Genomic DNA, 22,247 nt, shown 5'->3' with positions numbered 1-22,247 from the left:
TTGCTCCAATTTTTCCAGAGAAACGATCAAGGCCAGCTGCTGCATGACCTTGTGCAACAGTAGTGAGAGAGCCAGGGTTTAAATTCAGGTCTGCCTCGATTGCATAGCTGGGGCCCTTAATCATCCTCCTCTTTTTTCCTGGAACTGCAAACGATATAACTTTGGGGTGTGTTATGTTTACACTCAGATTTGTAAGCAATGCCGAAAAATTACCAGATGAGAAATGGTAAAAGAAAACCACAGACTTTGTGAATAATAGGTTTTGTCAGTGACTGCTATTTATGTGAGTTTCGGGGATAAATAAGACAGTAAAATCTAATCTTTTCCTCCCTGTAGCTTTGTAATAAAATAGTATTTCTGGTGAGTTTTGTGGGCAATCGTGGCACTTTCACCCGAGGCTACCGAGCGGTCATCCTGGATATGGCCTTTCTCTACCACGTGGCATACGTCCTGGTCTGCATGCTGGGCCTTTTTGTCCATGAATTCTTCTATAGCTTCCTGGTGAGTACTTCTCCATGTGGACGGTCACTGCTGGAAAAAATAACACAATGCTGTTGCTTCTTGTGCTTCTTCCTTTGATTTTTTTTTTTTAAGCGGTGCCTGACATTTAGGACGAATTATGTTATTTTTAGAATTTCCTAGGAAAATCATAAATTAGTATTATTTTTCCTCTTTTCCTCTAAGAACCCACATTGGTGGTGGAACTTTTTCTTTCCTCCCTGAGAAGTCACCAACGACCCGACCTCTTGACCCAGCCTTCAAATAGCAGCTGCTTTTTGGTTTCAGCCAAATCCTTCCTTCCTCTTACATTTAGAGATTTTCCAACAGAGTGAGGAGGAAAAAAAATGGGGATATATTTTCTTAGCACTTTAGAATGGCATATAAGTAAAATGAGGGGTAAACTGCCAACCTCGCAAAAAGACAATGAGTTGTTTCAAATCTTAATTTCAGATTCAATGTGTCACTGTTAAGCTTATCTACACATGTCTAATTTATTAAGCAGACTTTCACATTTCCTGTAGATTTTTTTCTCAGGTTATCAGTTTTACTTCCTACATATAGATGGTTCTATAGCCATAAACTAGGAGGGGAGGCAATATAAATTCATGATAATGTTTGAAACCTAAAGCACTACCAGGTTAGCATCGTGATGCCGTACGAGCAATTTATTTATATCTCCAGCACATGGTTGACATGCAGTGGAGACCACTACCCAATAAAGTAATTCCTGAAACCTCAGTTCAAGATCTAAAAACATTATGCTGACCCTGTCTGCTTGGCTCGCGAGGGACAAATCCATCGCCCGCCGCTTTCCTGTTATCTATCTAGCAAACCCAGGTAGGAAGACTGAAAAAAGGCAGATTCTCCATTTACTTCTCAAGTGCTTGAAAGAGCCCTGGAAAGAGTAGATTTGTCCCTTATGCTTTGACAGAAAATTATCTTCTAGGTAGTTACTTTAGGTGATTGAACAATCAAAAAGTTAGTATTTTTTCTGTTCCAGGAATCCAAATGAATTCCCTTTCTGCTCTAATTTACCACAAAAAAAAAAAAAATCTATTTTTAAAAACATGCCTGTGATAAATGAAGTGCCATTAAACCCAGCACTTTTACCTGACTATGACATGTAATATTCTGTAATGTTTTTATGCTTCAGCCTTCTTGTCTGTAAAATGCATAGGGATAGTATGGTAGACTCGTACTATCAAGATTCATTAAAGAGCTATATTCAAAACATGTGAAATGATGTATTAAATCTTTCTATTTCTCGAGGAAAAGCAATTGACAAAATAAAGGTGTATTTGAACCATTGCATGAGCTGTTGATAATAAAGTTACTTTTAATTTACGTCACTTAACCTTATTTTCTAGTTGTATTTTTGTCCTGTCTTTTATTGGTCTAATCTTACAATAGTGATGCTAATTTGTTTTCACTGGGCTGCTGGTGAAAATGATAATGTCCATTTTGACATTTCTAGAGTATTAGGAGGAAATTATAATGGACGTAATTCCAAAATGGCATTTAAGCATATTTTAAAAATATGTTTTATATTTTAAAAAATACATGAATATGTATTTCTAGTTATATCCACAAATATCAATCCTTTATCCAAAATAATAAAAACCATACTCCAGATTTTCCTTTCAGAAATAAACAGAAACATTAACCTGTCCAGTGTCTTACACCTTTTTTGCCTCAAGATTGCTATTCCAGGGGTATGGAATGGGGTCCAGAAATAAGCATTTTTAGCAAGCATCCCATGGGGCTCCTGAAAGCTATAAACTTTTAGAAACCATTCAGAAGTGAAGTGCCCATTTGCAGACCTTTTCTTTAAGTCACTGTTGAGTTAAAATAAAGGAAAATCTCCTTTACATCATCTAAATGCCTAAGTAAGTTAAGTAAGTCAGAGTGTCAATAATTTGGAAGTTGAATTTGCACTAATTATTTTGTCTGTCCTGAGAAATATTGATTTTGTTTCTAGAAGTTGTCGGTCCCTCCAGAAGATAAGCACATAGCAAAATAGTTCAACATATTTTTTTTGCATATGATCATGATAAAATATCAGTTTCCTAGGGTGAGCAAACAAGGTAATATTTTTATGGTGATTACTTGCAAAACTAAAATTAAATTGGAAAGTAACTCAGTACTCAGAAAAACAGAGGACAAGCCCTGGTGTTTCTGCAGGGACTCATGACACTGGGTAATGCATTGTTTGAACCAGTTCAGAAATTCTAATCACTGCCCACAGATAGCAGGAGACAAATCTTAATTATTCCAACTTTTAAAATACTATTAATTTCCAAACAGATATTTATGCCTTTTTAAATGAGTGTTCACTTATCGCTTTTAACCAGCTTTTGATAATATAACATGTACTGCTAATATATAATTTCAACTTAATAATATAGCAATAAATACTCCAGAGAACAAACACATACCTAGGTTCTTGACTAGTGCAGAGACTTTCTACTACTAAACACAAAATGGATAATAACCCATTAGAGGAAGTGAAAATTTTTTAAAAAGTGTTTTATATATTTGCTTATACTTCTGTTTCCAAAACTACATACAAAAGTAATAGGTTTTGCCCTCGTTATACCCTATTTTAGTAAGGAAAGGTGCTTCCATTCCTCAAATATTTTTAAATTTCCTGTCTTTTTTATTGTAACAGGCTCATAAAATTGTCTAGTAATTTCACCTCTTAATTCCTTGATTAAACAATAACATTTAATGACTCTGTTAATCATTCATCACTTAGGTAAACGTAATTCAGCATTTTTACTTTAGCCATGTTATGTATTCCAGAAGCAACTGCAGAGTATCAGTGAGGCTAAAAATAAGGAATAAGTAGCTAAGTTGGTTAAGTATAGTATTATAATTTTTCTAAATTCAAATTTGAAGTTATACTATTTCTGTATCTTACAAAATTGAAATTATGTTGGTTATGAAACCAACAGATGCACATTATATGCTATGTTAGAGTTATCTTTATTGAAAAACAGTTTATTAATGTGTTCCAACTGTAGAAGACACATGTATTTGGGTGCATTTTTAAGGTATCAGTTAGGTTGTTATTTTTTTCACGGGTAAACGAAAATGGCTTGCATCTGTATTCATAATTACCTTTTATGTTTATTCAGCTTTTGCACCACTGCATTTTTTCCCTTGTTTTCTTTTATTTTTGTAGCTTTTTGATTTGGTGTACAGAGAAGAGACTCTGCTTAATGTCATAAAGAGTGTCACAAGGAATGGCCGTTCCATTATTCTAACTGCAGTCCTGGCTCTCATCCTTGTCTACCTGTTTTCCATTATTGGGTTCCTTTTTCTGAAGGACGACTTCACAATGGAGGTGGATAGGCTGAAAAACAGAACTCCTATTACAGGTATTGCTACTACCACGAAATGAGCTCTCTCAATAGCGTCAGTGGAGGATAATGGCTTTGGGATTTTCTTCTTCCTCCTTTTTCCTGTCTCCCCCAAGAACAACATCTAGCATTGTTCACAACCATTATTCCATATATGTTTGCTCACAGTACGTCATATTTATTATATCTAAAGAATTGAAAATGATAAATGTTTTGATTTGGAAACCATCAGGTAGTAAGAAATTGGGTATAGAAAATATGCTCAGGATACTGTCATTAAGGAGCTCAATTCATCAGTACGTGTTGTCACAATTTCTGTACAATACTCATTTCTGTTGTCTGACTGGTTAGGCATCATCCATTTACACTCACTGTGATTCTTGTGGTGTAAGGACTTATTCTTTCCATCTTACTTTGAATTTTTATTTATCATCCTTTCTAATGTTTTCTTCTTCCACCATTCCTACCTTTTGTCTTTTGGGTTAAATTTCTTTGTTACTCTTTTTCCTTTTCTCCTGCTTTGCTGATTACAAATCGTACTTCTGCACTTTGCTGTTTGTTTCTCTGGATGATTTTGTAGCCTATGAGTTGTAGAGAATGGAAACCACAAAATGACTCTCCCCTCAAGCCATTACATTTAAAGGTAGGATTTAATTAGTGGTGATTTGTTTTTTTTAATTTTTATTTTTTTACTATTACCATCTGTATTTTTTATAATAATTTTTTATTATGTTATGTTAGTCACCATACAGTACATCCTTAGTTTTTGATGTAGTGTTCCATGATTCATTATTTGCGTATAACACCCAATGCACCATGCAATACATGCTCTCCTTAATACCCATCACCAGCCTATCCCAAATCCCCCATCCCCCCTCCCCTCTGAAGCCCTCAGTTTGTTTCCCAGAGTCCATAGTCTGTCATGGTTCATTCCCTCTTCTGTTTACCCCCCTTCATTCTTCCCTTCCTTCTCTTACCGATCTTCCTAGTTCTTATGTTCCATAAATGAGTGAAACCATATGATAATTGTCTTTCTCTGCTTGACTTATTTCACTTAGCATAATCTCCTCCAGTCCCGTCCATGTTGCTGTGAATGTTGGGTAATCGTTCTTTCTGAGGGCTGAGTAATATTTAGTGGTGATTTATAAACAATATTCTTTCTTGCTTTTAACAAACATTTCTTGATTATTAAACTGATGACATATGGTAGTATCTTTCTTAGGATATGGGATAATTAAATGGCATTTAGATCTATTATTAAGTCTAAGTGATCAAAGCACAGAATAGAAATGTCATCTACATAGATTCGGTTGTTAAACTTGAGACTGAATTTCATACCTAGGTATTAGTCTTGATTCAGAGGAACGTAAAATATTTTGTTACTGACTTTCCTGTTCTCCCTTAGATGTTACTTTTTCCAGAGTTTTACAGGTGTAAATATTTGGAGGAAAAGCTTCTATCCATAAATAGCCCCCAAAACTCCACTTTTACAAAGCTGTCTGTGAATCATAAACTATCTGTTCCCAAAAATCTTCAAGTTTTAATTATTTATTGTTTACGAGGTATAATCACATTGAGTTATTCAATACAGGGTGCGTTTGAAGCTGAAGCGTCATGATTCCTGAATCCAAATGTGTACATTAGTTATTGTTTAATGAATCTAGCAGTGGGTATTTTTGTGTTATTTTAAAAGGAAGTTAGTGTCATTATGAATGCATTTTCCTTAGAAATACAAATATATCTACTCTCATTTTTCTTACAAAATAGGCATTAGACCTAAAATATCAAGATCTTTGTTAAAAATATGTGTATTTTTACAAAAAACTGCCAAATAAGAGAAAGCGTTCATAAATACTATTCAGATCTTGTATACGAGAATAGCTAACAAAGTTAAACTTTTTGATTCTTCATAGATTGAAAATTTTTGTTGCATAAGCTGAGAATGAATGTGATATTGTGCCCTGGGAAAAGCACCCTTACTTTCGTAGTATTTTTAATTTAAGTTGTAATGTCATCTAGTATGCCAATTGGTAAATAGCATAAAGTTTATTTTTTCAAGTATTGAATGCTATTGACTCCCAAAGTTGAGTGATATCATCGAGGATAGCATGCTTGGGTAGCAGGTGACATCTAGGGAGTGCAGAATACGCAGTTGCTCAAGGAGTAGGACGAAGTCATCAGAAAGCCAGGAGATGGAGCCAAGAGGGGAGGTTGAGAGTTCTAGAGCTGAATCGCAGAGCATCACAGGCGCCTATGAGAGCGGAGGATGGATAATTGGCTAATGGCATCAAGAATTCAGGAAAATGCAGATCCTACCTCTGGGACTGGTGGAGCCAGTGCTCGATAGAGGAAGCATCCACCACTTGACAGTGTTGAAGGGAGTCGTGTCTTAGAAAAGCCCAGGTAGTTGGAGGGCGGGTTCCGTTGACGAGCGGATGTCGCAGTGTCTCTCACGTGGGCCCCTTCTTCCCCATTCTCAGTGCCACCCTGCGGTTTCCCATCCTCATTTCCTCTCACCCAGAAGACTGCAGGAACATTCTAGGTGGCTTCCCCACATTCAGCCTGTTCTGCCTGCCTGATTCATTCATTCTAACCACTGCTCTGATTGGGTTTCTCATTGATTCAGAAACTTTGCTGGGATCTGCCCTGGCTGTGAGATGCTTGTTTAAAACATCAGGCTGGGAGTTCAGGTAACTCTGCTCCCATGTCTGTGCCTTTGCTGGCTTCTGTGCCTTTTGTCATACAAACTGCCCCTGGGATTGCCCCCCGTCCCTCCGCCCCCAACCAGCTCATCTTTCTGTGTGGAAATCCCATGTCTCCTTTAGGTTGATCCTTCTCCAAAAAGCCTTGCATTGTTTTCTTTCTAAAATTCACTTCTCTCTCCTCATGCACTGTATTACATTAATTGTACTTGACTTCCTCCGCTCAAGTATCATCCTGTCTCTGCCCCTCGGTACTCCCTAGTTGTCAGGTCTGCAAGGCCTCCACTCTGTGTCCTCAGAGCCTTGCGTGTGGAGTCAGGAAATATGAAGTAAGGGAATGGCCACCAGGACACACTCAGAAACCCCATCGTTCTCTCTCTGACCACCAGAAACCCACTCCAGCGTTTGTATGTACCCACCCTGTCCCCCCAAGTTTGCCCCAGGGAGGGAGCAAGGAAAGATGGAGTTAAACATGTAGCCTCCCTTCCCTGAGTGGACTCGGTCTTTCTGAACCCCAGCGCTAGTGCTGCAGACAACTTGATCCTGGTTGCCTGGTGCTGCTCCCGGTCACATGTCCTAACTCGAGCTCCCTGTTGCCGCGTCTGCCCTCATCTCATCAGAGAATCAGGATAACCTTGGTGTGTTGTTGCTCTGATACACACTTGAATATTTCTTCAACCCTTTGTATATGAAAGTGAACTTACTCCTGTCCCTCCATTTTATGGACTTTCCGTGATGACTCTCTTTGAAACATTTGTCTGAGAGGTATGAACCTCTTTACTTTCTATTTGTGACTAACAACCACAACAAAATGTTCTATGAAGTTTTTCTCACCCAGGTAGGAAGGTTACTATCTCCTGTTCCATTCTGGCCAGGGAAATAGCTGGTGCACTAGCAAGCAGGTGGACCTTTGGGAACTAAGGAAGAAAAGAAAGATCCTGAGTAGGATCTGGCAGAGGATTCTAGCATTTTAAACCCTGTTTCCTGGAGCCCCTGACTTCACTGTTAGAACTGCCATGAGCTGCAAGTCTCGACCTGCTGTAGGGACTGACCAGTGGCTTGAAGCTTGGGAAACACCAACTTCTTTGAGGGAGGTGTGTTCCTGGCATCCCAAGTCTGAACCCTGAATGTATTTGGCTGTCGAAACTATTACATGTGGTGGTTAAGGTCTACATTATTATTCATAAAGGTATAAAAGCCTTCTAGTGGATTGGCTTGTGAACCTATTCTCTATTTATAAAATTGCTTCCATATACAAAACTGTGTTCAGAGTTCCAAACCAGCTTACTGAAAAAGGCCTCATGAACACAGCTATGTTGGAGTAGAAGCCTTTCATTTATATGCCTTTGTTACCATATGTTCATTTCTTGTCATTTGCATATTTGTCTCTACCATATTTGTGTGTTCTCAGGTAGTAATGAAGTTCCTACTATGACTTTAACTTCAACGATGGAAACATGTCAAAAGGACAACTGCACACCCACAATACCAGCTTCAAATACAGGTCTGTAAAAAGGGCCCCAGAGCAGTACAAAGCAGTTTTACATTTCTTTGGAAAAATGTTATTACCGCTAAGGGAGTTGCTCTAAGAATTTCATGGTGGGTTGAAATAGAACCATGGAGGGTGAAAAAACCCAAAAGTTTCAAACTAGAGAAAGGATTCCCATATCTGTCCTTTTGTCCCCCCCCCCATTCCTTATATTATTTCTATTTCTGAGAATTTATCAGATTTACCCTGTGGGACTGCTGCTAGAAATACTTTTACCATATTGCAAACCCATACCACAAGGAGACCCTTTCAATTATATAGCCTTTAACAAAGAATCAGGAAATGCACAGGCTTAGAACTCAGAAGGCTTGGTATAATCCTGGGCTTCCTACTTTCTAGCTCTCTTAGATATGTTATGCAAATTTCCTGGACCTTGTTCAGATGGTTTGCCCAGAGAGGGAGGGAGGGAGGGAGCAGACAGAGACACAGAGAGAATATGATACTTCCCCTGTTTCCAAAGGAGCAAATGGAACCATGCTCATAAAAAGAATTTTTTAAACTCTAAATTGTTCTCAATGGTTTGGAAACTATGGCGTATGTGAAATTTAATGAACTGTAGAAGGAATTAGTGATCTCTTTCCAGAAGCAGCAATGATTTAGGAAGTATATATCTTTAAATATTTCAGGAGTTTTACATTTTAAAAAGGAGTGGATTTAGTCTGTGTTACATCTATGAAGGGGAAAATTGGACTCGGGGAAGATGAGGGAAGGAAGAGTTAATAAGCACTGTGTCAGGCTGGAGTCCCCCACTTGCATCTGGGAACACATTTGTCTGATCATAGTGAAAGCTGCCTTTTTTCCTGAGATGTTGGATTGTTGCATGAGGGAAAATGGATGGCGCCTTCTACAAACAAAATCTTTCATGCTTTGTGACCTAAAGGGAGAAATACATATATATACATTCCCTCCCAAGGTCCCAGCAGCTCCAAGAGCTGTGAGCAACTGCCTCCAAGACTTCTTTCCTCCTCTAAGGCCTGGCTGGCCAGTCAAGGCTTCCAAACAACAAACCAGCTCATTCCTTGCTTGCGGAGCTTTACTGTGCCCTGCGATTTCTAAAATCCTGTTACATGCATCCTCCCCTTTAAACACCTCCAGTTTCCTCAGCCTTCCTCCCATAGTCTAGCAGTGACTCTCGATGTCACACTCCGGGGCAAGAAGCTGAGTGGTGCTATCGTATTCGGGATAGTGGAATTTGGAATCACACCATAGCCTTGACCCATATTGGGCTGACTCGGCTAAAATGCCATTCTTCACTGGTTGGGCTGTCAAGCCATCAATGCCTGTCCTGTATGCATGTAATTGGGAGTTTGGGAGTTCAAGTATAAAGTGATGCATTTATTTTTATATCTTTCTGACAACTCGGAATCCAAAGCCATCCCAGTTTGTCCCGGGAATAGATGAGGAGTTTTTGGACTATGTGATCTCTAGGTTTCAAGCCCCTTCCGTTCTCATGTGCTGTGGGGCTCATGCTATCTTTATGGATCCTGATTCTATGAAGCAATATCTTTACTCTCTCTTGTGTCATCTTCAAGCTGATAAGCTATAGAACAGGGATTGGCAAATGACGGCCCATAGGGAAATTTGGCTTGCCACCTGTTTTTGTATAGCCCTCACAGTAAGACTAGTTGTAACCCTTTTTAAAAGTATTTTCTTTAAAGAAAAAGATGCAATGGAGACTTTATGTCACCCACAAAGCCTAAAACATTTCCTGTCTAGCTCTTTGAAAAAAAAAATTGCCAACCTCTGCTCTGGAATATTTCCATTAAAGGTGCTAGAAATGTTGCATGGGACAGTGCTAAGGACAAATTCTTTAGCATGCTACTAGAAATATGCTTTCATACTGACATAGTCATGTTCCATGTAATTCTTCAGCCACATAGAACTCTGTCTTAAGTAAATTATCAGCTAGCCCATGTTTCTCCACCTTTAGAAAAAAATCATGAGAGTCCTCAGAGCCTCTTTGCCAAAGCCCAAGACGTCTGTCACATCCCCAGTTTGAGGGTAGTGTGAACCCGTACTGGCTTCTCTTGATCCCACCTTCTTCCCACACTATCCTTTAATGATCCATTTGGTATGTTATCTTGGGGATCAGCACCAAGCTCATTTGTCAGCAGCTTGCAGAATCTGTCACAATCTCAAATCCAGGTCTACAAATGCTCCTCTCCTCTTATTAGTCGTGATTAAATATATATATATATCCCAGCAAAAAAAAAAAAAAATATATATATATATATATATATATATATATATATATATCCCAGCAAAAACTTGGCAATAGTTTAAGTAGCTGAGTAAAATTAAACAGCTGTTCGGATCTTTTGGCCATCTTGAACTTCAATTTGTTGTCACCAGTACTTGTTATCTTCTTTTCAATTGGACACTCTTTCTCCTTAACAGAGTGTGAAAAGTGATAGGTTAAAAAATGTACTTTCTCGTTAACACAAATATTCTAACAACATGGTCCCCAGGATTTTGTAACTGTATTCCTGCCTTGCTCTTCTATCTCTGAATATTACCTTCAAATTATTTCCTTTATTTTAAAGCAAATATATTTAAACTACAGTTTGATTTTAAGAAAGGAATATTACTTTGCCAGTGAACCAACAACAAAGCCAGTGTTCCTCGGGCCAGAGACTACAAAGATGGCTGACCCAGGGCCCAGCGTGGCCGCCGACTAGTGACGCTCGTTCACACATGGGAGCCCGAAGCTACTAAGGCTCAGTGAGATTGCTGCCAGAGCCTCTCCTGGAGTAAGATCTTCGCAGTCCTACATGGTGTGAGCACATCCCAGGATGTGGCTGCCCAGCTCTGTGCGATCTTACAACTCTTAGGCTTTGTACAATTGTTTTTGATAATCAGCCAGGCATTCTAGTATGATTGTTTTGTGTGCTCTAACTGTGACAGTTTGATCTTAACATTTAAAAAAATGAAGTGAATATTTTTGTAAAACAAGAAATTCATTAAGTCAATTCAGCACAAATCCTTGATGAGGATGATGGTGATGGTGATGATATTACCATAAAACCTTCCTTCCTTCCTTCCTTCCTTCCTTCCTTCCTTCCTTCCTTCCTTCCTTCCTTCCTACAGCAGTATTGGTTCAGCCTGTACTATTGGCCAGCCACCGTGCTGGGTGTTCAGGACATAGTATTGTGTAGACAAACATAATCCTAGCCCTGATGGAACTTATAAAATAGTTGGGGGGGAAGGGAGGCATGAAAAGTTATAAACTATGGTGAGTACTACCAGCGGTGCTATGATCGATAATCCAAGAGAGCTTGGCTGTAGGTAGAGCAAACAGAAAGGCCTTCCTGAGGAGGGATGATTGATTGATTGGTTGATTGATTTTATTATGTTCAGTTAGCCACTAACTTGGTTTGGGATGTGGTGTTTAAGAGATTATTCAAACTGAGACTTGGAGAATGAGGAGTCAGTCACACCAAGAGGTAGGGGAACTGCATTCCAGGCACAGGGACCAGCATGGGCGAGGGCCCTGAGCCATGTCAAGGATAGACAGATGCTACTAATTATCTTCCCATTACGATTAAAAACACCGAAGGACAAAAACTTAAGATCACATAGCTAGTAAACTAATCTAGATCTCTGATGCTAGGCCTGTTCTCCAGTCTTCTAAGTCTTATTGTCTTCTAGTTAAAGGATTAATCTCTGTACATTTTTTTCTTCCCTAACCAAAAATTAGATTATTAAAATTCTGCCTATCATATTGCCTTTCAACTAGAATGCTTGGATAACTATTCTTTATGCATGCTATCCTCTAAAGGCAATACTTTAGACATAAATATTCTCAATTATGTATTTCTCAACTGGAGTTGATCCCCCTCTCCCCCCCCCTCCTCCCCATTCTCCTACCTCAAGACATTTGACCATGCCTGGAGACATTTTTGGTTGTCACAACTCCGGAAGGAATGCTACTGGCATCTAGTGAATAGAGGCCAGGGGTGCATCTCCAACGCACAAGACAGCCCCCTCAACAAAGAACTCTCCAGCCCAAAATGTCAGTAGTGTTGAGGTTGAGAAACTCTGTTCCATTGTGAAGCCTGTTTGGATATTGGTTTATAACTCTGAATACAAACTCATAAAAGGCTTCTCATAACAACCTCTACAACCTGTCTCTCACCTAATATATTACACAAGAAACAGAACTTCCCTCTTCTCTATGGGCAGATGGGGGCAATTCTTCCAGGCTTATTACCCCAGGAGCAACATCTCCATGTTTTTAGGCTCCAGCTGAGCTGGGAGTAGGGAGAGGCAGCTATGATTTTGCAGGAAAGCTCCCAGAGAAGGAAGAAGAGGATAGTGGAGGAATGTCAATGCTGGAGGTGTGGCAGGGACATTGTTGGGAGCCAGAGCTGATGACAGTGGCCTCACACCATCTGGGGTCATTCCTAAATCAGTGTTTGAAACTACAGGGATGCCTGTTATTAATGTACCCACTCTTTCCTCTGTGCCCTTTTTTTGCATTTGATAAGGTAAGTGATAAAATTCATCTGACTGAAAATTCCACAGATTTGATCTTCTAGCCCTTGCCACCTTTAAATCTCGGCCACACGTATTTAACCGCAAGGGTAGAGTAAAACTAGAACCTGGTGTTTGTTGTGCAGCATGGGTCTCTTAGATTTAAAAATAACTTTTCCATGTCTAAGACCAGAATTAAATTTTAATTTGCAAACCCTAGTGTGCATTTGTGATGGCCTTGGTTTGTTAGCTTGTGGACAGCAGGTCCACATTACAAAAGGCCCAGACCCATACACAGGAGCAGAATAACAAGCCTCGTGGTGATTGGGAAGCCCAGCGGCTGGTCCCCGAGGAAGCCCCAGCAGATGCGGGTAGGGTCATTGTCCCAGCAGCCGCACATTCGCACGGTAACGGGCAACCAACTGTGGCCAGAGGAAAAAAGTAAAAAGAACTTTTATTTCATTTGCTGCAGACCTACGTGACTTCTTAGACAAATATAATCGCTTACCAAAGAAAAACTAAAAAAAAAAAAAAAAAAAATTAAAAACCGACTTTCTAGAAAAATGAGGCCTTTTTTTAGGCAATTTACAAAATATCGTTACAATTATTTTCTAAGTAAGGGTCATTTGAATGTACAGAAAAGGGAGGAAGTTCACAGATTTCTCACATGTATGAGCAATTCAGATTTAATATGTTTTGGTATTTTACTTTAATAAAAAAGACTGATGAATAGCTGAAACCCATCAGCCTTGGTGCTGCTCTGCGTTTTGGATTCCCATGGGGTGCCCAGCATTTTAAATTTCTCTTTCTAGTTAACATTTTTAAAAAAGAATTTCCATAATGAATCGATTAGAATTAAAGTTTAAAACTAACAAACAAGAGGTTTTCAATTGCACTCAGACTTTCAGATATATCCCGGTGGCCGTCTGTTGTTTCTAAGAAATCATAAAAAAAATGGGTACTTTAATTATTAAAGGAGAAAAATAGCATTATTAAATACTCTTATTCAAGCATGTCCAATATTTGAAAAAACATATAGGCCAACACCTCAAATCAGAGCCAGTAGAATATATTTTTATTCCTTTCTTTATGTAAAACACTTTAATTTCTGTTATTAATTAAGAAAAAATACTTTATTTTACTAATAATTGAAAATGAGGATGATTTTGTTCAAGTGTAAAGGTGGTAATGTTAAAACTTTAAATTTGCATAAGATTTTATAGCCATCTGTCAGTAATAATGATAATTATGACACCTAGATTCGTTACCCCCTATGTGCCAAGTGATGTTCTAAGTTCCTTACATGTATATATTTAGTTTTTTTAAATGTGTCCACATTACACATCTATTTCCACTAATTCTTTCCTTTCGCCTGTACGCAAGCATGCACTCTCACTTCTTTTTCTTTTTTAAAGATTTATTTAGAGGGAGAGAGACTCTCGAGCAGACTCCCCGCTGAGCGCAGAGCCTAGCAGCAGGGCTCAGATCTCACAACCCTGAGATCATGACCTGAGCGGAAACCAAGAGTCTTATGGCCAAACCAGCTGAGCCACTCAGGCAGCCCTCTCTCACTCCTTTGATAACTCAGATCTCACAACCCTGGGATCGTGACCTGAGCGGAAACCAAAAGTCTTATGGCCAAACCAGCTGAGCCACTCAGGCAGCCCTCTCTCACTCCTTTGATAACTCAGATCTCACAACCCTGGGATCGTGACCTGAGCGGAAACCAAGAGTCTTATGGCCAAACCAGCTGAGCCACTCAGGCAGCCCTCTCTCACTCCTTTGATAACTCCCTGTTTTCATCATTCCTCCCTTGCACCATTAGCTAGCCTGTTGTTCGTTCTTGTATCTGAAACCTCCTTGCTGCCTCCATTTGAACCCTCCTCTGCACTCTGTTACCTGCGCACATGCACCCACCTCCTTCTTTTCAGGACCAGAATTTCCAAAAAAACAACTGGCCTGCACTCTCTCCTTCGATTTCTGCATCAACTGTCTTCTGTTTCACTATTTGCCATCTTCCTGTTGTTTCCTGATGACTTGAATGTTCAATCCAGAGACCTCTTCTTGCTTCTCATTGCTTTTGACTCTTCCCATAATTTTTACATATTTTGGTATCTTCTCCATCTTTACGTTATTTTCTTCCGAATTTTGGCTCACAGTACTCTCCCAGCTCTCTTGTGCTCTCTAGCTTTTAAAAATGTCTTCTCATCTTCTCATTCTGCAATCATCTGAAATTCTCTCCTTGTCTTCATCATAACACCTTGCATCCAGCTCCTTCTTCTCTGTTGTCCATTTCTGTGACCTAATGGGACCACCCATTTCCAAGTCAGCTTTGCCTGGAAGCTCCAGCGGGATGTGTTACACGGCCTTCTCCCTCATACCTAGGGTCCTGCCAGCCCCTGTTCATCCATCCTTGCCTTTCTCACGGCCATCACACTCTTTTGGGGCTCATCACACACTGTGCCTCCTAAGCGGTCTTTCTACCTCCAGTCATTCTCTCCTCTTCAATTCACCTACTGTGTCACCACTAGATTATTGGTCAGAAATCACTGCTTTGAGTCTGTTCTCCCCTACCCCCAACTCAAGATTTTCATGATGCTCCATTGCCTGCCACATAGACCCCAGACTCACAGAGAGCTCCCAGTCTATCTCCCCAGCTTTATCTTCCACTCCTCTGCATGCTGGTTTATTTTACCTCCCGCGCTCTCTGGCCATACCATGGGAATGCCTCTCTACTCTTTTAATCCATTGACTACTCGAGGCAAACTCAGAGTCTACATTAATTAGAGGGACTCCCCACTCATTATCCCTATTATTAAAGCTTCTCTATTCTGATCTCTTTGCACCACTTCTGTGGCTGTAATCATGTGCTAATTTGTCTTATTATTTAAGTAAATGTTTTCTCTCTTACTATTTCATTAGCTAGATGATAAACCACCTTGCCCCCGTTTAAAGTTTTCCACTGGCTCCCCGTGGCTTTCAGGATACAGTTTAAACTCTTTAGCTGGGTGTATGAGTCTCTCCATAATAAACAGGTCCCTCCCTGTTTCTCTTCTCACACTTGTCTGCACATACCAAACGCCCAGTCATTCCAACACACCGTAGTTCCTCAAACACCCCATATGCATTCATGCCTGTTTACCTTTGCTCATCCTCTTTTCTCTGCCTAGAATGTCTTACCTTGCTGATATTACTGGCCAGGCATGTGTCTCTTTCAGCATTTAACTCAGGTGCCCCCTCCTTCAAGATGCTATCCCGCCCCGCCCCTGTGAGACTCACACCGTCCTGCCTGCACGGTACCCTGGGGTAGGGCATTGTTACCTAGGAAACCGTTAATCTCCTAGGGGCTGCCACACTTTCCTCTTCCCACCTGTATACCTAGCACCTAGTCCTGTGTCTGTGGAGACAGTGCGATGAGGCAGGTTTGGCATCGGGAAGGCCAGCCGATGATGTAGGTAGGTCTCCACAAGGTGGCATTCACTTAGGTGAATTTACTATGACTCAGGGCCTGGCTCTTAGCCCACAGGCCTGGGAACTTGGCTTCACACACTGCGAGTAAATCCATCTCACAAAGATAGAGCCTTATTAACCAAACTCATGGAGGCTCCTGTATAAACCTTGCATGCCTAAGCACCGACCCTTGCACCGCGGGTTGACTGGACCTCTGCTGTCATTGACCTGCCCTGGGCATTCTCCCCCTGCGTGCATGCCACACAGAACGTCAGTACTGTCATTGTTTATGTTTGAGGCCAGTCTATTTTATTTCACAATGGCTAATCACATGAATTTTGTGTGGATTTTACTAGCTCACCTGTTAACGAATGAGCAACCTCATTTTTAAATTCTTAGGGAGAGATGGAGCGCTTTCGTGTGGCTTCTATGTACTGACTAACCTGGTACTTAATTAAGTCTTTAGGAAACATTTATGTGACATGACCAGGTAGTCGCTGATTGAATATATGAATGCGGATCCTGCCACTAAATATAAGATTGCTTTGACCAGACATCCAACCATGGCAAAGTAGCTTATGGACATATTCCAAATGACCTTATTCCTTGAAAACCATATTTCTTTGCAAAAATTCCTTTAATTCTCTTACACATTTCTAACTAGTGTTCTTCACGTTCTTCCTAGCCATGGCGTTAGAACCCCCCCCCCCCTTTAGGTGTTGGGGACCTAACTAGCATGTTGCACACTGAGCTTTCTCTGCCTGCCTTGTCTCCTCTGCTGCTCTGCTGTCCCCACCAGCCTCACCTCTTCCCCATTTCTCCTTCTCCCAAAAGCAGCTTGCTTTCTTCTCCTTTCTAAATCAGAATGTGCCTTGAGGCTCACCTCGAAGGTGAGTGGTCTGGCACGGACTCTGCTGCTAGCTTTGATGCTGCAACTTCGTGCTTGCCCATGCCTGACTTCCGCCCTCCTCTGGAGGTATATATTTATGTTTTAAAAAGAAACCGCTCTGACTAAAGTGAAAATATCAGGATCCTCCCATCCATGTGAAGTTAAAATAAAGTCAGTTCACAAGAGGAAAAATCAGGCTTTTTGTAAAAAAGTACCAAACAGGCTGTTGGTCATGGATCATGTAGACAAAATTAGACTGTTTCTTTTTTTTCCCCACTTTGATTGTTTTCATATTCACACCTGTGGCTACACAATTTCTAAAATTCAACACCAGTATGGTTCTTTAACCTTGTAACAAGAAAAATATTCTGCTCACCAATTTTAGGAAATTTTTATTCTTTTTTTTTTTTTGAAGATTTTATTTATTTATTTATTTTAGAGAGATAGTGTGTGTGCGAAGTGGGGGAGGAACAGAGGGGGAGGGAGTTGGGGGGGATCATCTCAAGCAGACTCCACACGGAATGCAGAGTCTGAAGTGAGGCTTGATCTCATGACCCTGAGGTCGCGACCTGAGCTGAAACCAAGAGTCGGACGCTTAACCAACTGAGCCACCCAGGCACCCCAGAAGTCATGATTCTAATATAGTAAGAACTTTTCACTATTTTAAATGACTGGGAAATTATTGCCAAGTTTTCCTTGAAACCAAATAAAACCAGGGATTTTTTTTTCACATTCTATCTTTTCTGTCTCCTCTTTTCTCCCTATTTTCACGTAAGTACACTAACATAAAATAAATTGTTCACATAAATAAATTGTTTCTTCTCCATAGCTCAATGCTCACCATTAAAAGAGCTTAGGTGCTTAACTAAGTTAATGAAATAATATCTGCGCTGATTTTTAAGCCCCGACTATGTGTATTCTAATCCCTGTGCAGTGTTTTACACATCCTAAATATAATCTTTTGAAGGGTTTCATCCTTAATCGGACCTCCCCATTTAAAGATGAGGATATTGAGGTCGAGTGACAGCCCAAGTCTCAGTACTGGGACAGAGTAGAATTTGAAGCCACGCCCACCCAGCTTCCTTGCGCATGCTCTTTCTCCTGCAATAGCTTAGCTCCTGGGTGAGTTGACTGTCTTCCTGAGGTCTTACCACAACCTCCCCACACTGCAACAGTGCACCAGGCATATGAGCTTTCTTATATGTCGTCCTTTCCATTCTGTCATTTTTCACTCTTGAAAGAAAACAAATATTTCAGAATACAGTTGTGTGGCCTTCTCAGGCTGTGTCAGTCATGGGCTGCTACACGTCAAATACGTCTTCTGTGCTTCCAAAAATTGTGTCATGGCACAGTTATAAAGGAATACCTATTTGGAAGTAGACAATAGCATATTTAAACCATGAGTTTGTTGCCTGGTGTAATTTGTGTATTCTTATAGCTGATGAAGAGTATGAGGATGGAATTGAAAGGACATGTGACACTCTCCTCATGTGCATCGTCACCGTCCTAAACCAGGGCCTCCGGAACGGCGGCGGCGTGGGAGACGTTCTCAGAAGGCCATCGAAAGACGTAAGCTGGAGAAAACATATTTTTTTCAAGAAGACCATTAGCATTTTTTTTCTGTGTCTATATTCTTTTTTTATAATAATTTTTTATTGTATTATATTAGTCACCATACAGTACATCCCTAGTTTTTGATGCAGTGCTCCATGATTCATTATTTGCCTATAACACCTGGTGCTCCATGCAGTACGTGCCCTCCTTAATACCCATCACCAGCCTATCCCATTCCCCCACCTCCCTCCCCTCTGAGGCCCTCAGTTTGTTTCCCAGAGTCCACAGTCTCTCATGGCTCATTCCCCCTTCTGTTTACCCCCCCCCCTTCTTCTTCCCTTTAGCATTTTTAAAATTTTCTTAACAGCATCTACAACACAATTTTGTTTTCAGGATGCTATACTATGTCGTTTGCTTGAAATGTATAATGGTGGCCATTAAAACCAATTAATTGTATACTAGAACTCTACAGAAATAGCTAAGGTACCAAAAAATCTATGTCTGTGAGTAGGGTTATGAAACATTTCCAAGTTTGAACTGTGTATTTTATTACAGCCCTGAGAGCATGACTACAAACTTGGTAGAGGAGTTAATTGTTACTTAAACAACAGAAACTAGGCTGCCTCTTGTCTATCAGGCTTCTCAGGCATGAAGATTTACTCTTTGACTCTGAATCGTAATAGTGACCATTATTTATCCATGATGAATATAAAATTTGAACAAATTCTAACATGAGTTCATGTATTAAAGCAGCAAGGCTAAAAAATTTCTCATTAGCTGCAAAAGCTAAGCTCAAGAGCCAGGCTGAAGGCTTGAAAAATCTCAGTTCTGCAGCAGGCCAGCTGTAGCATATTGTCAGTTCATCGAGTGGTTCCTCATCTAGGAAACGGCTGGATTACAGTGTCTCTGATGTGTGTTTTAATACTGCCTACCCGGTAGAAGTAAGCTGGAGCTGTCTGTACTTGACCCTCTAAGGCCAAGAACAAAATCTAGTCTAGAAATTGACGAAGCATTAGGTCCTTCTCAGCTCCCTAATCGCTGACCTTGGGAATTGCTACCTGTTTACCTTTTGTGCAGCTTCTGGGATAGGATCCCAATGTGCCAAAATGCATTTAGCAGAATGATATAGTACAGTGGTTTTTAATAAAAGGTATGCCCCCATTGGTGGGAGGAGTATAAGTCCTGGAGAATGGAAGGGGCTCTGGGAACAGATGTGAAGTTTACTTCACAACACTTAAAGAAAAGAAAATGAAGACAGGAAGTGAGTCTTATTTTTTCCAGCTTGGAGCACTATTTATATTCATTCAGCAAACATTTATTGAATATATTCTCAATGCTAGACCATATGCCAAATCAACGTACCTTGAAAATATGTATACATATACATGTTTTAAAATTTTTATTTCAGGAGCCCTTGTTTGCTGCCCGAGTGGTCTATGACCTTCTTTTTTATTTCATTGTCATCATTATTGTCCTTAACTTGATTTTTGGTGTTATCATTGATACTTTTGCTGATCTCAGAAGTGAAAAACAGAAAAAGGAAGAAATTCTAAAGACAACCTGCTTTATCTGTGGTAAGTGTTCTCAGGATACTAAAATAATAGGTGAAGAAACTGTCCAGGAGGAAGGAGGGGCTAGGGTGATTTTTATTTGTCATGCTTTGGGAAAAATAATTTCAGAGTGAAAGCTGGACAGAAATTATATAACTGGGCATTAGACTAGGGTTCTCTGCTTCCAGAAATAGAAGAATCATATCCGAAAGCTATCTTGTCATTATTTCTGAAATTTATATGATTTTCTGACTGTAGAATGTGTTGCAAAATTTCAAAAGGTTACACCAACTGGCAAATAGATTTTTAATCACAATAACATATTGATTAAATGGCAGAATGATTTTTATTTTATTTTGTTGAATTATGAATCCACAGATGATTTTTCTAGCAGCTTGAACTTCTATTCACTGACTGTTCCTTCTCTCGGTTTTTCATCTCTCTCTCTCTCTCTCACACACACACACACCTCACCCTCTCCTCCCCTTTCTCCTTGTTAGCTCCCAGACTCACCCACATCTCTCCTTGCCCTCATCATTCCCTTCAGCTCTACCCTCTTCTCAATATACGTCAGCCCTTTGGTTGTCTCTGTAGCTGACCTAGCATCCTAGAATTCTTCCCCCTCTTTGAATAATCACCAAGTCCAGGTTATCCTCACTGTCTGTTTCACCATGTTGAGCTGAAGAATCTTTTGGTTAAAGTCACAAAACAAGCATAAGGGCTTCGCTACAACATTATTCTATATAACTCAAATTGGGCCCTCAATAAATCCCATTCCCTCCTTGATTCACCTTTTGTCAACTGTCTCATTCTCCTCACTGGGTCTCCCAAACCCTTCCAGCATTCCTCCAGCACTCAGAGGTGTACCAAGTACTAACCTGTAACAATGAACTGTATTCCAAGGAAACAAACATGAGTTGGACCTGCCCTTCTTCAGGGTGTTCACAATCTGTTGTGGAATGCAAACACAATAAGTGTCATTGCTATCTAGTGTGTTAAAAAACATGATAGAGAAGTTCACAGGCTGTTATATCCCTTCAGGTTGTGGTAGGGGGCAGGCCAGAAAGGGTCAGGAAAGGCTTTTAGAAGAGATGGTCACTGATTTGATGTTAAAAGATGGAAGGCAGTTAGTCTATCAAAGTGGGTAGAAGCAGAGGCACCCGGGTGGCTCAGTAGGTTAAGCATCTGCCTTCAACTCAGGTCATGATCCAGGGGTCCTGGGATCAAGCCTCGCTTTGGGCTCCCCATTCAGTGGGGAGTCTGCTTCTCCCTGTGCCCTTTTCCCGGCTCATGCTCTCTCTCTCACATAAATAAATAAAATATTTTTAAAAATAAAATAAAATAAAGTGGGTAAAAGCAGAGTGACCAGCATAAGAACAGGCATGAAGGGAAGAACAGCACAATGGGAGTCTTCAGTTACTATAAGGAGCTCAGTGTTGCTAGAGTATGAATTTCAGTGCAATCTGTGCCCCAAGAAGAGGTTCACCAGAACGTGGTATTTTATGTTAAAAAACTTGGACTTTGTCCTGTAGACTTATAGAAGATGCTGAACCATTAAAGAATTTGAGTACAGAGTCTAATTTTTGTTTTTGAGCAATGGTACAGCTATGGAAGGTTATTTGTCTGGGGACATAGTTCAAGTGAAAGGTAACGAAACTTTGCTGCAGGAAAGTTAAGGTGGCAGTATTAAGGGAGAGGACAGGGTCAGGAAATATTTAGAGACAGAGTTTTAAAATCTCAGTGGTTAGGAATGAATATGAAAGATAGTTGCTTGCATGGGTGGATGGTAGTTCCAACACTTGAGTTTGAGAAGAAAAAGAAAAAATTTGGAGAGGAATATGCCGAGTTTGGCTTTGGAAATACTAAAATTGCAGTGTGTACTCGACACCCCAGTGGGCCACACCCAGCACAGAGGTCAGCATTAGTCTGAGCCTCAGAGAATGTGTCTGCACTGGGGACAGTAACTGGGGAATCTTCCATCTGTATGTGGTAGCAAAAGCCAGAGCGTGGGGAAAGACTCCAGAGAGAGAAGAGGAGACTATGAGGTTTAGAGTGGGAAATATCAGCACTGAAGAGTTGAGAGAAAGAGGGTTGTACGTGTGCACACACACACATGCACATACACACACAGATCTTTCCAGTAAGAATGGTATGAGGAGAACCAGGAATGTGTGTCACACGGATATGAGGGGAGGACACAGCCTTGGAAAGAAAGTG

General features: G+C 40.3%; 1 protein-coding gene across 2 annotated transcripts in view; it reads left to right on the top strand.

Moving 5' to 3' along the window:
• The window catches only part of ITPR2 (inositol 1,4,5-trisphosphate receptor type 2), a 472,588-nt gene that overhangs the window by 388,564 nt on the left and 61,777 nt on the right, over positions 1-22,247 (top strand). For both annotated transcript variants that reach the window (XM_026502230.4, XM_044385596.3), the window contains 5 exons: positions 337-501; positions 3,686-3,881; positions 7,977-8,069; positions 18,365-18,495; positions 19,889-20,054. In XM_026502230.4, the coding sequence (XP_026358015.2) occupies positions 337-501; positions 3,686-3,881; positions 7,977-8,069; positions 18,365-18,495; positions 19,889-20,054 (751 nt within the window). The remainder of the gene's footprint in view (positions 1-336; positions 502-3,685; positions 3,882-7,976; positions 8,070-18,364; positions 18,496-19,888; positions 20,055-22,247) is intronic.

This window comes from Ursus arctos, unplaced genomic scaffold (genome assembly GCF_023065955.2).
Source record: "Ursus arctos isolate Adak ecotype North America unplaced genomic scaffold, UrsArc2.0 scaffold_26, whole genome shotgun sequence".
Taxonomy (NCBI): domain Eukaryota; kingdom Metazoa; phylum Chordata; class Mammalia; order Carnivora; family Ursidae; genus Ursus; species Ursus arctos.
Note: the sequence above shows the minus strand (reverse complement) of the source record. Positions and strands in the feature narration are given on the sequence as shown.